The sequence below is a fragment of the Echinops telfairi genome, unplaced genomic scaffold (genome assembly GCF_000313985.2).
Source record: "Echinops telfairi isolate 266 unplaced genomic scaffold, ASM31398v2 ScPeMD7_8;HRSCAF=38, whole genome shotgun sequence".
NCBI lineage: Eukaryota > Metazoa > Chordata > Mammalia > Afrosoricida > Tenrecidae > Echinops > Echinops telfairi.
Window position 1 is genome coordinate 20,493,774 of NW_022103905.1, and position 14,681 is coordinate 20,508,454.

Genomic DNA, 14,681 nt, shown 5'->3' on the forward strand with positions numbered 1-14,681 from the left:
ATAAGCAAAAAGAGCCTTACCAGGTATTCCGTATTACCAGCAGGACATTTCACACACCCATAACTTCCCACAGTATCCAATGAGAAGCTACTGGACCAGTCACTAGTAGAAATCTTTAACTGCACCTATATCAGAGAATATATAGCACTATATTAAGGTTAGTTCATAGAAAGTTGCTAGACCACTGAGAAATCTCCTTAGCATCATAGACAGAATACTGAAGATGATAATCAAAATCATTCTGAAAATAGGTAGCAGATCCCCCAAAACTAGAACTCTAAGAGGTAATGCAATGATAGCAGGGCTCTGGCTCTCTCCTTAATCCACGCAATGAGCACGGTGAATGCGCACTGTTTTATAAAGGACCAGAATGCGACACGTAATTCTCCAATGTCAGGTTATGACTTACTGAGAAGACGAATGTTTCAGCACGTCCAGCATTTATGTATTTAATTAACATTATTTAGCAAATGTTAAATAAAACACATCACGGTGAAAGGCAGAAGAGAAGGCAAGGGGACACAGTTTGCACCTGGAAACAGTGAGTCTCCCTCCACAGAAAGATAGGAAAGTATAAAGATAATTATGATGCAAGTCTCAATACAAGAACCATACCCAAGATACAAAATGCAATGAAGGTTACAGGGTGAAAACTTTACTTCTGACTATGTGATTCAGAGGACTTGGTATTAAAGAGACTTACTGTACCCCTGTTAACCTCACCATTATCCACTCAGATTACAGAAAACCTCAGGACAACAAGAGGTCTGACACATTAACTGATAATTACACCTAATGTTAATCAGCACTCTGAATGGTTCTCAAAGTATGTTCCCAAGACCAACAACACCAGCATCATCTGGGAATTTGCTAGATGTGGGACACCTAGTCCCTCTTCAGTCCTTCAATAAAACCTGTACTCGTGCCCGGTCTGCAGGGAATACCACAAAATGGACAACAGATCACCAAGAACAGTAAAGAAGTCAAGAAGAAAGAAAGCATGGAAGAAGAGGTGTTCCAGGTCGAGGGCCCAGCCTCGATGTGAACCCTCTGCGGTGGATATGAATACCAAAATAGGGAGTGCGGGAGCTAAGAGGGGCGGGACGAGAAAAATAGGGCCAGGCCTAAGAATCAGACTTCTCTCCTAATGCGTATCTGACTGCTGGCCTTAGGGTGAGCATCACAGTTCGTAACCTATTGCACCAATTGACTTGAGGACAGGAAAGCTGAGTATTTCATTTTGATTTTTTTTAAATTGGGGGCTCTTACAGCTCTCATAGCAGTCCATACATATATCCACTGTGTCAAATGCATCTGTACATGTGGTCGTTTTTTTTCAAAACATTTTCTTTCTACTTGAGCCCCTGACATCAGCTCCTCATTTTTACCCCCAACCCCATGTCCCCTTGATAATTTATAAAATTTCTTTTTCATGTCGTACACTGATCACTCTCATTTCACCCACTTTTCTGCTGTCCGTCCCCCTGGGAGGGGGGCCATACATTGATCATGTGATTGGTTCCCCTTACTCCCCCCCACCCAATCTTACCCTCCTAGTATTGTTACTCCCTTTATTGGTCCTGAGGGGTTTCTCTGTTCTGGATTCCCTGTGTTGCGAGCTATTATCTGCAGCAGTATACATGTTCTGGTCCAGCCAGACTTGAAAGATAGAATTGGGCTCATGGTAGTGAGGTGGGGGAGGAAGCATTAAAGAACTAAAGGAAGGTTGTGTGTTTCTTCAGTGCTACACTGCATACTGACTGGCTCTTATTCTCCTTGTGGCCCTTCTGACAGGGGTGTCCAATTGACTACTGATGGGCTTTGGGTCTCCACTCTGCCCTCTCCCTCATTCCCATTGATATGACTTTTGTTTGTTGGTTTGTTTGTTTTGTTTTGTTTTGTGTCTTTGATGCCTGATACCTGATCCCATCGACACTTCATGACCACACAGGCTGGTGTGGTTCTTCCATGTGGACTTTGGTGCTTGCCAGCTAGATGGCCACTTGTTTATCTTAAAGCCTTTAAGACCCCAGATATTATATCTTTTGATATCCGGGCACCATCAGCCTTCTTCCCTACATTTGCTATGCACCCATTTTGTCTTCAGTGATCATGTCAGGGAAGGTGAACATCACAAGGTGCCGTGTTAGAAGAACAAATTGTTCTTTCATTGAGGGAGTACTTGAGTGGAGGACCAATGTTCATCTGCAATACTTTATAAATAAATATTTTGTTTTTTTAATCTTTATGGAAACAAATCACCAAGTCTCTTTCCCAAAGAGCTCCTGCGTGAGTTCCAACCACCAAACATTCAGTAACTAGCCAAGCACTAACTGTTGCACCTGCTGGCCTTCTCTTTGATACCACTTCAGAGCAAGAGTAATTCTTGGGCCACTAGAGAACAGGGTCTCAAGCTCAGGAAACCTGTTAGTTCCAAACACGTCACTGAACTGTGAATTACTTACAATCCCCTTAAGCCAAATCCACACCAATGGCACACTGCAAATAGGTAAACATGGTGTCAAGAAAGGCAATGGCCTCACAGTCCCCGATAAGGAATTTATCTATTTTAACTTGTTACATGAAAAAAAGCACACCTTATTTTTCCTAAAAATGTTCTTCTTCTTGAATGAGAACAAAACAATATCCCTGAAGTCCGCTGGATGCTTGACATGAATGTCTTCTGCACGATACTGGAGAACCCGGGAGGTCTTATTGATGAGCCAATAGGGACTAAAGACGGACAGCACCATCCGGCTCCTGGTGCGCCTGACATGCACTGACAAGTCAAGCGTCATCACTTCTGCAGAGTCAGAGGTGAAGCACACCAGGAAGAACTCAGGGAGTGCACCACTGATGCGGAAATGCCCGGTCCAGTTCTTGCCCTGGTACTTCATCAAGACCAATTCCAGTATCTCTCCACGGATTCTCGAATGCAGAACATCAGCAGCATTGCCTTCTGCGAGCTCGTAGGTTTCTGCTGTCCCCTGGAAACAAACATTGAATCTATTTAGTGATTTCTTTTTAAAACCCTGAAGAGCAAAATCCATATTTTACACAGATGCATGTAGCCTGCCAAGTACACATCAAAGTGCCATGCCGACATGTTACAAGTGCCTAATAGTTATGACCAACTGAGAGAGACATTGTCGCACAGCCTCGGACAGGAGTCTCCGTCAGGAGCAGGCTAATGCTGACACTAAGACTGAAAGGAAATACGATCCAAATCAAGACTCAAAGGCTGGACTCAGAACCCTTGGCTGTTGTCATGCCATGACATGGGCACTTAACTGCCTGGGCTGCAGCTTCGTCATCGAGCAACATGCCGTGTCTATAGGTTTCCACATGAGTGGGATGTCGGAAAGTCATGTCAAACTATTCTGACAAGCTACATAAATAAATATTAGTTTTCAGATGTATGATAGACAAAATAATAAAGCAGGCTTCTTTTTTTAAAGGTGCTCTTGTACAAATACAAATTTCAGCCATTTCATTAATTTTTGTCTCAACACCGGGATGGTTCATTATCAAATAAAAAATAGGTTCTACACACTCTTGCAGACTTTGGGACTTTACAATCTTATGGTATATAGAAACTACAAAATATTTACCATGCCCTGTTACTATAAATATGCTATATATTCTATACTGTATTTTTTAACTTTCTGAGATACACAGGAATTGCTTTTATTTTCAATAGTCTTAGACTAAATAATCATAATATTAAGTTTAAAATACATGGTTTCTAAATTATGCTGAAATATTTTCTCACCTGATTTTTGTTTTCCTTATCCTTTTGGTTAACATAATTTTGCTTACAAAAAAAAAAAGACGCTGATTGCTAACGAGTCGGTTCTGCCTCACGGTGCCCTATGAGGGCAGAGTGGGGCTGCTTCAGTAGGTCCTACGGCTGCGAATCTCCATGTGAAGGTAGAAAACCTAAACCTTCTCTCATGGAGCAGCTGGTGGTTTTGAACTGCTGACCTTATGGTTCACAACCGGATGTGTAACCCACCACATCACTACAGCTTTACAAATAATATTAGAAAATGATTATGCATCTTAATTTATGCCCGATACAGTAGTGTGTTAGGGAGCAAGGATTCACACTGCAAACAAGTTCCTGTTCGACCTTTACTGGCCACGGGACATCAGGCAAGTAATCACTTAGCCCATTCTGGTTAGGGTTCTGTGTCTGTAAAGTAGGTCTAATAGTAATATCCACCTCAGTGAGGAGTCAATGAAGTACTACATGTAGAATACCCAGGCCTCAAACATGGTGCATGCAGCACCAGCTATTATTAACATCATACAAACTATATGAAACACCGACCTCAACCAAAATACCCAGAAACACAAACAGAGTCTACTCAGAGCAACAATAAAAGTCAGACAAACATGAGACATACCTCTAGTAAATATCTTAGAGAATATGGGAGAAGATTACGCAAAGTAAGAGGAGGGTAAAGATGGATAATGTATGCTGGATCCCAGTCTTCCCCATGTGTACAAATATAGCTTAATTCATCAGGCACAGCAGCCGTATTCACTATGAGAGGTAGGAAGTTCGCTTCTGTTGATGGACACTGCAGCATGCACCTGATTTCGCTGCTTCGGTGCAGTTCCTCCTTCCAGGAAATGTAGGTGGTGGATGTGTTGTACTGATGCCCTAAGAGTCCAGCTGGCTGAATAAACAACTGACATCTACGGAAAGAGAGGACAATTTTAAGAAAAAACAAAAAGTAACAAACAAAAATCTACTTAAATAAGACTCTACAAGGTAGCTTTATTATTCCTATTTTCACAGAGGAAGAAACGCAAGCTGAGAAAGGTTAAAAGTTTGCCCAAGGTCACATAGCTAATAAATGGAGTAAATTTCCAGGGGTAAAAAAGAAAGTGCTTGTACACAATGATAACTTTAAAAAAATAGTTTCAAATACAAAGGCCATCTAGCAAAAATAGACATTTAAAAATTCTGAAGCATCAATATACAATGAGAGGCTTGTCTTAAAACAATGAGCCATCTAAATGAGGTGTCAGCTAAGTCCATACAGAGGGCGCATAAGCCTGTGAGAGCTAAGGACTGTAAATAATACAATCCAAGATTACAGAAGGGAATTGTATTAGAACTTAAATTCTGAGCGCCTGGTTTGCAAAAGGCTGTGGATGACAGTGAAAGACTCCCCAGGAAAAGTAAACCTCCGTTGAGCTTCCTCAGACCAGGGATGTGAACAGTCTTGTTCTCAAAGTATATTGAAACGTGGATTATTGCCGACAGTAATTAGGTTAAATTTTAACATATTATATTTTTCTTTATATGAAATTCAAGGTAAGTCAGTCTGTGGAGACAGTAGCTAAATTAACAGTTTCTTAGGGTTCTAGCGAGGAGGTTGGTGAATAAAGAGGCACTAATAATAACAAGTACAAGATTGTGATAGCGATCACACAACTCTTTTAGTCTATTTGAACCACTTTATTTTATGGCACATGAATTCTATTGTCAATAAATCTGTTAAAATACAAAAGAAAAAAGGAGAGGGGTTGGGACATGATTTGAGTCTGTTGAGGATGCAAAAAAAAAAGAGAGAGAAAGAGAACTTTACATAATTTGACATAAGTTTACAACAGTAATGTACATGCATTTCCCCATTTAAAAAAAATCAACTGTCTTAAAAATGGTTTTGACACCCCCAGGATACAGATCTCTAAAGCACAGAGTAGAGTATAAATGTGTGTGCATGCACATACATCAGGGCTGTTCAAAGCTTAGTCTAGTCGAGGTGGCGTCTACCTGTAGGAGTCTAATGGAACATGGAATTCCTCTTCAGGTCTTGCTACTCCAATTCGCTCCAGGAGCTTAACATTCTTAACAAACTTATAGATGATGAATGCAATAGAGAAATGGTTTTTAATCTGTTGGGACAAAAAAGACATAGAAACTGTTAAGAGATCAAAAGAAAAACTATGTGAGTTGTATACAAATACTTTTAAATCTATAAAGACCCAGTATTAAAAGATATGTTGATTGGCAAGTGAATATTTTTAGGATATATAAATGTGATATATGTTAAGAGGAGGCCTGATGGCATAATGGTTATGAATTGGGCTACTAACTGCAAGGCCAGTAGTTCAAAACCACCACCAGCCACTCTGCATGAGAACGAAAAGGCTTTTTACTCCCATAAAGAGCAACCGTCTCTGAAACTCATAGCGACAGTTGTACTCTGGTCTATAGGGTCACCATACATTGGCATAGATTTGATGGTGGTGAGTGTGAGTACATATGTTAATGCTTATGTAACGTGAGAGGTGAAAATTATTAGTACATTCACATGCCCTGTATATGAAAATGCTATCTATATTTCAAATATAAGCTAGGTTTCGGTCAGAATACTTTTCAGTCAGAATACTTTCTCTACTATCTTCTCTCCATGACCGTGTAGTCAAGGAAACCAAAAAAATATATATATATATGATGAAAGGTAGTAAGCCTCTCTTTTCTTGACTACCATGTATCTTTGGGGGCTGACGGCAAATGAGAGATGAATGCAGCCAACGTTGTGAATCTTTTCTTCCATGTCCAACAATGTTAACACAGCAGGGAATGGTCTTCAGCTAACTGAAGCATGTAATAATGCACAGAAGAGAAGTGGACAAAGTCTTAAAAGTAGGGAACAATATTTATACATATTACAATGCTACATGTTCTTTTTAAATGTGTATGAAAATTCTTTCACCCATACTTAAAAAGTACAACCCTAGGTGGAAAAGAATAGCTACATTACCCTACTCCATCACCAACCATAAATACAGTATGCTTACTTTCTGAATCTTTAAAGGAATATACATTAAAGCTTCATTATTTTAAACCCAGGAGACAACAAAAATGGGCTTTAAATTAATAACATCAGTTTACCCAATATTTAAAGGAAAGATTATTACAGAAGCAAGCTGGCTAGGAGATAACAACCATTTCAGTCCATTATAATTGATTTCCCAATGATCAGTATTGGCTTGATAAAGTTTTACTGTTCCCCATAAAATTCAGCTAGTATATGAATGATTGCTTTGCATGCTCAAAGGGGCAGGCAGGCCTTTACCTGGAGGGGAGAGCGAAGGGTGATTACTTTATCTCCTTCAGTTGCATCAATCTGCACTAGCACGGAGTCAGTCCAACTGGCCGTGGGATTTCTCACATTGTACAGTCGCCGGGCAGGCCTGACAACAGGGATGTTTGCAACTTCTGAGTAGCCACGAGGTACTGAGGTGAAGCATAAGTAAGAAGAATTCCAAAAATTAATTTACTAGATTTCTCTTTGGTGGAATTAATCACTGAAAACTCAAAATAGTAGTATTCTCTTCATGACTAGAAATAATCACTATTCAAAATGTTCTAAGACACCTAGCCAAACCACTGCTACTGGGCTGATCTCACTCCTGGCGAGGCTACAGGACAGAGTAAAACTACCCTAGAACCACCTGAGACTGTAAACCTTCATGAGAGCAGACAGCCTCATCTTTCTCCTACAGACTAGCTGGTGGGTTTTGAACTGCTGACCTTGTTGTTAGCAGCCCAATGCATAACCCCCTAAGCCACCAGGGCTCCCCTTTTAAGATACAGAAAGTGAAAAAGAAAACCAATTGTTATTACACAATTTTTGACCCTTAAAACAGTTTTTCTTAAGGTCATCAAAATAACCTAACCCCCCCAAACCCAAACTCACTTCCACTGAGTCCATCCTAAACTCAGAGTACCTTTGATAGGATGTCCCAAACTGCAAACCTTAATGGGGCAGGAAAGCTTCACCTGGTGGGTTTCATCTGCTGGCCCTGCATTACAGCAGCCCAACACGTACCTCTCCACACCATCAAGGCTCACTGTAGTTTCTTTAAAACCCACAAAACTCAGTGCTATCCAGTCAGTTCAGACTCTATAGGGCCTGACGGAACTTCCCTGTGGGCTTAGAGACTGTAACTCTCTATAGGAGTAGAAAGCCTTACCTTTCTCCCACAGAGCAGCTACTGGTTTTGAACTGCTGACCTCTCAGTTAGCCACCCAACCAAACTAATCAACTTAAAGCATCGCAAGCTTAAAAAGAAAATGAGCTTAGCAACTGTTTCAAGACTTTAGAAATTCTTCCACCCAGATATCCATAGCAAACTATTTTTTCTAGGGTTAATCTAGCAAAAATAAGCCCACACCAACAATTCCAAAGATACTCTTTAAATCAAATAAATACAGCATACCAAAGGTGAGTGTGAAAAAGGAGCTTTGTTGGCGGCTCAGTACTGAGAACTTCCCTTGCCGTAAAGGTTCCGGGCTGGTATATTCCAATTCCAAACTCTGACAGATATCAACATCATAGATATCACGTTTCTCAGGGGAGCCCAGGACTCGGAGATTTCGGTTGGCCTGCACCTTGATGGGGATGCCCAGAGCGTTGATTACTTTAAAAGGAGCCCGGTCTTTTAAGGAGTAGTCAAAAGTAGCAGCGGTGCCCTCTGAAAAGCCCTGAAAGGGAACACAACACAATAGTTTTGTAAATCTGCTTGTTCGCAAAGATGAGACCAGGACTAGATACTTTCCAAGGCAGTTTTAGTGGCAAACACAAAACCCATGTGTTTCCTTTTAAAATTACACTTGACATATTATTCCAAGCAAGTACCAAACATACTTTTGCTAAATTATTGAAGACGTTGAGGGAACTTTTGGATATGGTTATATTCATTGTATCTCCTGAAGAAATATAAATAGCCATTTGTGGATCAGGAAGATATATAAAGTCGTCTCCTGGCATGAAATTTTTATCCTGAACTGGGCTCTTCTTCACCTATATAAAGATAAATAAATTATATATATATGTTATATAAACAATATACTTAAGATTACTAGCTAATTAATAAAATTGAAATATTCTCACAGAGTTAAATTCTCCTGATCTAAATTGGCCACCTGACACTGACTCCTCAAAAGTCTAGCCTTCAAAGACGTTCTTATTGGTAGCAAAGGGCTTTGTTTTATTTGGTTTTTGCACAGGTCGGCATTCCTAATTCTTTCAGTGTATACTCCATTCATGGGGAAGTGTTTCGAATAATCCCATGTAAGCACCAAACTATTTTCTCAGAGTCAGTGATATTTGTCTCGTGTACGTTCCTCAGAGGAAGACATTTATCCAGGGCTGTCTAATTGGTGATTATGAATTGGTGAGTACTCTAAGGTGACACTGAAGCCTAAATAACCCTCACTTTTGGTGCCATATGGAAATAAGTTTCTCTCCCTTTACTATTTACCAGTCACACTTATAAGTAATAGGATAGGAAGCTTTCAAACACTAGCCATCAGCTTCTCTCAGAGCTTTTGTTCTAAATCTAAAAGCATTTGCAAAAGCCTTCTAAAACACTCTTTGCCAGCTTCCCTATCTCAGAAATACTGCTTCTACTTCATTGAAATGAAAATGGGGGCACAGGCTAAGTGACTTCACATCTCTAAAATAAAAATCTGCTGAGTCAACTTCTGTGCCTGGCTTCTCAGCCACACAGCCAGAGAAGTACCGGTGACGATTGGTTAACAGTATAATCCATGTTGCTCGTAACCTAGAAATATGTGCTTCCTTATCTAGAACTGAAAACTGCTCTCAAGAAGTATACTATGAAGAGAGTTAATGAACTAAAACATAGATTCTCACATTTTTCCGTCTAGGGAACCCCTTTATTTTCTTAAAAATTACTGAGGATACCAAATAACTTCATATATATATACACACACACAAAATATTTTAGTGCTTACTGCATTAAAATTTGAATATGCATTTAAAATAACAATTACACTTTAACATAAATAATATGTTAATAAAATAAAACTATACTCTTTCTTTTAAAGTAGTGAGAAGAGGCATTTACAAAAGCCTTTGTATCTGGCTTTAAAAAGGTGATTCCTATATCTGCATTTAACCTACGGCAACATCACACTCAAGTAGTCTCTGGACAACTCCATTCTGTACTCATAAGCAGGATAACAATGAATGTCTGAATATGATGACAAAGAGTTTTGACCTCACGTCGCCCTAAAAGTACCTCAGGGATCCTGAAGCACATTGTGGCAAGCAACAAACTGAAAACTACTCATAAATATGTTTAATGTTGTTCTACAAAAAGACATTTTATAGTTGCCTTACATCAAGCCTTAAATTCCATTGTCTTTTTCCCTCTACCCTCTCAATCAGGGGCTCCCAGGCAGCATGGGTCTCATTGTAATAGTGAACCTGGAAAGGCGCAGAAATAGAAGAGAATACTTTAATTAACTACAAGGTATTCCTATTATCAGTAGGAAAGAAAAATCTTTAGTCACTGCATAATGATGTAAACAGCTAGCTAAGCTATTGACATTTTAAAATCCCACTTAAAGACAGAGAAACATACACGCGTGCACAAAGAACATTCATTTTCTTTTACTGCCCTACCTTACTTCTCAAAATAATCTTTAAAATTTAATTACCCAATAAACAATACTATCCCAACAATACACCAAACGTCAAGCGTCTTGCCTTTTCACACATCCATACTTGCTATGGCCATGGACAAACTAGGCTCATGAGCTGAACTCTCCGCTTTAGAGAGGTTGGCTCTGAGGTACTAAATGACGTGAACATACCTCCAGTGTCATGTCAGCAGTGGCAGCCATGAGGGAAGTCCAATTCTTAATAATGCCTGAAAACTTAGACTCAGCCAACAGTAAAGGGACAGTCCGATGTCCTAGGCCACATTCCAAAGTAACTTGAACTGATTCCACCACCACCGCACAGTTTTCCTCTGCCAATGAACATTCTGTGTCTTTGAAGTTCTCCGTTATTTCTGATGCCGTGTCAACACCAAGAAACCAGGCATTATAATCATCAATCGATACGATGTCCCAGATATTTGTCATTTCCTTAGCTGTATTTTTGGATTCCTCTTCTATTGGTTTTGGAGACATCGCAGCCATGATTGTCATCACAGTATTAAGTATTATGGGGGAGATCTTTTAAAACAGAAATTCAAGAATAAATTCTGCCCAGATAAGTTTAAAAGCGACTAACTAAAAACGTAAATATACTTAATTCATGACTAAGGAAAGCAAAGAAACAGAGAAAGTACACGAAGGCATGTGTCCACTGGCTTCATCGGGAATCTGCTCTCTGCTCACCTGTCACCGTGCGGTAGCTCGCACTGATGGTATTTTCTCATGCCCACTCAACAGCCCCTCCCCTTACCTCGATCCTGACAGCAACACCATCCTCCCAAAACCCACATGTGGGCAAAGTGTGGCTCCGCTTAAAATCTTCAACAGCTCCCCACAAATTTCAGGAAAAAATGGAAATTCTCTTATCTTAATGCACAAAGCTGTGTGTGGCCCGATGCCTCCATTTAGTCAGTTACCCAAGTTCCCCCAAATCCAGAAACACTGGACTAACTTACATAGATTCCTTCACTCTTCACAACCCCAGTGTAATGAACACATCACAGAGGGATGAAGATTTCATCACGCAAGAGACATCTAGCATCTACTGCTTCCAGGAGCTCCTTTTCAGCTAGGTCCTTCTGTTTCCTTTATTCATGTCACCTATAACTAGTGTCTCAGGTGCCATAATCGCACTACACCATTCTCTCCAGGCATACATGTAGCTAACCCTCTAAAGGTCCTTAAAGAATTTTTCATTTTTCTCTCTCCTTATATAAATATGTATTCTTGGCTCTGTCTGAGTAGCCTCTTCCCCTTCCTCCTTCAACTAACAACTGCACTTTCAAAATTCCAGTCAAGCAGCCTCTCCTCCAGAAAGTTTCTTCTGATGTCTGCTCTAAACTAGAGGCCCTTCTCTGTGGTCCTTGTGTATTTAATTTCTGAATGCTCCAAGCATTAAAACTGCAATCGCTGGTTTACTTCTTCCTCTCATACCATTACTAAAGTTCCTTAAAAGCAAGAACTACGTATCTCCCAATGCCTTGTACAGGACATTTTTTTTCTTCGTAGTAAGAGAACTAACTCAAAAATGTTTGTTTGATGGATAAATAAATTTATATGCAAATAAGTGGGAGGAAAATCCCTCCACCACCTAAACTGTTGCCTCAGAGGAAGTGCATGCAAATTCAAGAGCTTTTACCACTCCCCCATGACTACTACTTCTTTTGTTGAACAAGTAAATCCCACTAATTTATTTCTACCATATGCCATTTCATTTTTACAAATATTTTGTAAGTCTAATAAAACATTTGTCACATCGTTATTAAATTCAGTCATATTACATTTCAGATAAAAGCTACGGTAACTTATGAAAATAAGCTAATAGCAATCTCATCTTTCCATCATTTCTCCTTTTCTCCTCTTCTCCCATCTCTACTTGCCCCCAACCTGCCCTCCCTGATACACATGAACACACGAATACAACAGAGGAAAACTATTCTGTTCATATATGTGTGTGTGTGTGTGTGTGTTCAAATGAAAACAAATATTTGCATCACACAGAGAAAATTTTAATCCCACACTATTTAATTACCTATTATGAAAGCCACATCAAAAGATACATAAACCTGTTAAATGTCCTGGGGGGAAAATACTATCTCACATAACTGGAAATGTATAAAACTGCTAGAAAAAGAAGAATTTATTTTCAGCCAAAGAATACAGTAGGCACTAACCTTAATTATACATTCTTTGACTGTAATGTTGATATTTTGTTTCCCAGAAGCCCAGGTACATTTTTCCATAAATAAAGAGCAAGGTTGTAAGACCTAGAAATAAAGAAATGACATTCACATTCCTTAGTAATGTCACCTTTCCCTAAAGACCCATCATATACGTAACATATACTTACGAGAACCACATATTACTTAACTGGGAGCCATTAAAGACAGCCAAAGGACAAATTAAATTCGCTGATACTCAATTAATTGGGGGCCTCTTCTGAACTATGGCAGATCTGTACATACTGTTCAAGAAATTTTAGGCTGTTCTGATCAAATCCCTTACTCTGAATGTTTAAATAATGTCATGTATTTACTATGAAGCATTCAAAATGCTTCCCTTTGCCAAAATATTTTGTAAATGGTGCCCGTTTGTCAACTATACTTTTAGAAATCTTCTCCACAAAAGTACAGTAGATAATGGAACCATTTTCAGGTAAGTAGCCGGTCAGTCTTGAATATCATGTAAGGTCCTTATAAGAATAAATATCAAATCTTCCAACTCAATGGTGGTGCAGTGGGCTGAACCCACCAACTGCTCCGTGGGGAAAAATGAGGCTTTCTCTACTGGGCAGACGGACAGTCTGGAAAACCACAGGGCAGTTCCTCTCTGTCCTGTCGTGTTGCTCTCAGTCAGAAGCAACCTAAGTGCAGTGAATTCATTTTTGTTTTGTTTTTTAAGGAATATAGATGCTTTCATCTATGAAAAACATAAACAAAGCCCTCTTGTACCTAAAATGAATGGGAATTTGTACAGGATACTGTTGATCTATAAAAAAGTTAGGATGAGCATGTAATTAATCAATTAATTAATGACCTTTCAATGATGTGTGATAGAAGATGATCCTACCAAATTTATATTTCATTATAAAGTATGGATAAAGCCCAGAACTGCATGTCTTTTTGTTAAGCTTGTCTGCAAATTTAATTTTAAATTACTCTACAGACAAGTGGCATGACAAAATAATCATTTTTACCAAAAAATTACCAATTTAACACTAAAAATTTTTTTTATGGAAACTGTGTTGTTACTAGAATTGTATCTTTCGATAATGTTGTGAAAACACAATTGAAGTTAACTGTCCCTTTGTCTGAGTTTTTTTCATTGTTGCCATTGTTAAAGTTAACATAATAGGAGCAGAACACAAATTTCTTTGGGTCACGAGTCCAATTTTTAAAAAATTCTAAGCTTAAATATTTTACTACTTATTCATTCAATAATTCCCTAGGTATCCACAAAAGAAACAGATGGAAAAGAATGCTGAGTTGCACGAAAACTCCACTCTATTCAAGAGCAAATGCCAGAGTGGGAAGCAAATTCATGTGGTGCTGATCCCAGCTCTCTCACTGACGGCCTCGGGTAAGTTGGTTAACCTCTCTGGAGCTCAACACCCTTCTCTGTACAACCACAAGGGCCAGGAAATCCACTCTGCGCCCCGCAGAGCTCACACATTCTGGGACTAAACGAATCAACCGTGGCTGCCATTCCTCGAGCCTGGGTTAGGCTGCACAGTAGTGCTTACTGTAGTGACGTTTGCCCCTCGCTTTTCTCTGAGAAAAGGGCAGGCGAGCACTTTAAGCTCTCTCACAGACGCCTCCATCATCTGCTCAGGTTTGGATGTTGACAGGGAGAGGCTGCACTGGAACGAGGCCATCAGGGCAGGAGCATCGGCCTTTGTCAGGTTCGCAACGAACACCACTTCAGGGTCTATGATCATGGCCTTTAAAGTCACATTTGGTCTTACAGAGTCATCTGAAAAACACAAGAGGCCAAAAAGTTTGAGAGTAAGTCTTGTCACCTAAGTTCATGTTATCTGCAAGTTTCATCGTGATGGCTATGATGGAACTAATCTCAATAAAGCCCTGTCAGGTAAGCCTTGAGCCAGTAACTGGGAGATCAGACATTTTAATCCACCAGTGACTCAGAGGGAGAAAGACAAGGCTGTCTGCTGACGATCTGCAGC

The 14,681-nt window shown here is 39.6% G+C and overlaps 1 protein-coding gene across 1 annotated transcript in view; it reads right to left on the bottom strand.

Annotated features, from left to right (window-relative positions):
* The window catches only part of LOC101647014 (vacuolar protein sorting-associated protein 13C), a gene marked incomplete at its 5' end in the record, with an annotated part of 60,461 nt that extends 45,991 nt beyond the window's left edge, over positions 1 to 14,470 (bottom strand). Inside the window, 11 exons of the mRNA XM_013006353.3 lie at positions 21 to 125; positions 2,598 to 2,987; positions 4,410 to 4,704; positions 5,792 to 5,913; positions 7,101 to 7,261; positions 8,248 to 8,512; positions 8,676 to 8,831; positions 10,176 to 10,262; positions 10,652 to 11,017; positions 12,673 to 12,765; positions 14,241 to 14,470. Coding sequence (XP_012861807.3) covers positions 21 to 125; positions 2,598 to 2,987; positions 4,410 to 4,704; positions 5,792 to 5,913; positions 7,101 to 7,261; positions 8,248 to 8,512; positions 8,676 to 8,831; positions 10,176 to 10,262; positions 10,652 to 11,017; positions 12,673 to 12,765; positions 14,241 to 14,470 — 2,270 coding nt within the window. The remainder of the gene's footprint in view (positions 1 to 20; positions 126 to 2,597; positions 2,988 to 4,409; positions 4,705 to 5,791; positions 5,914 to 7,100; positions 7,262 to 8,247; positions 8,513 to 8,675; positions 8,832 to 10,175; positions 10,263 to 10,651; positions 11,018 to 12,672; positions 12,766 to 14,240) is intronic.
* Between the last annotated feature and the right edge of the window lie 211 nt (positions 14,471 to 14,681).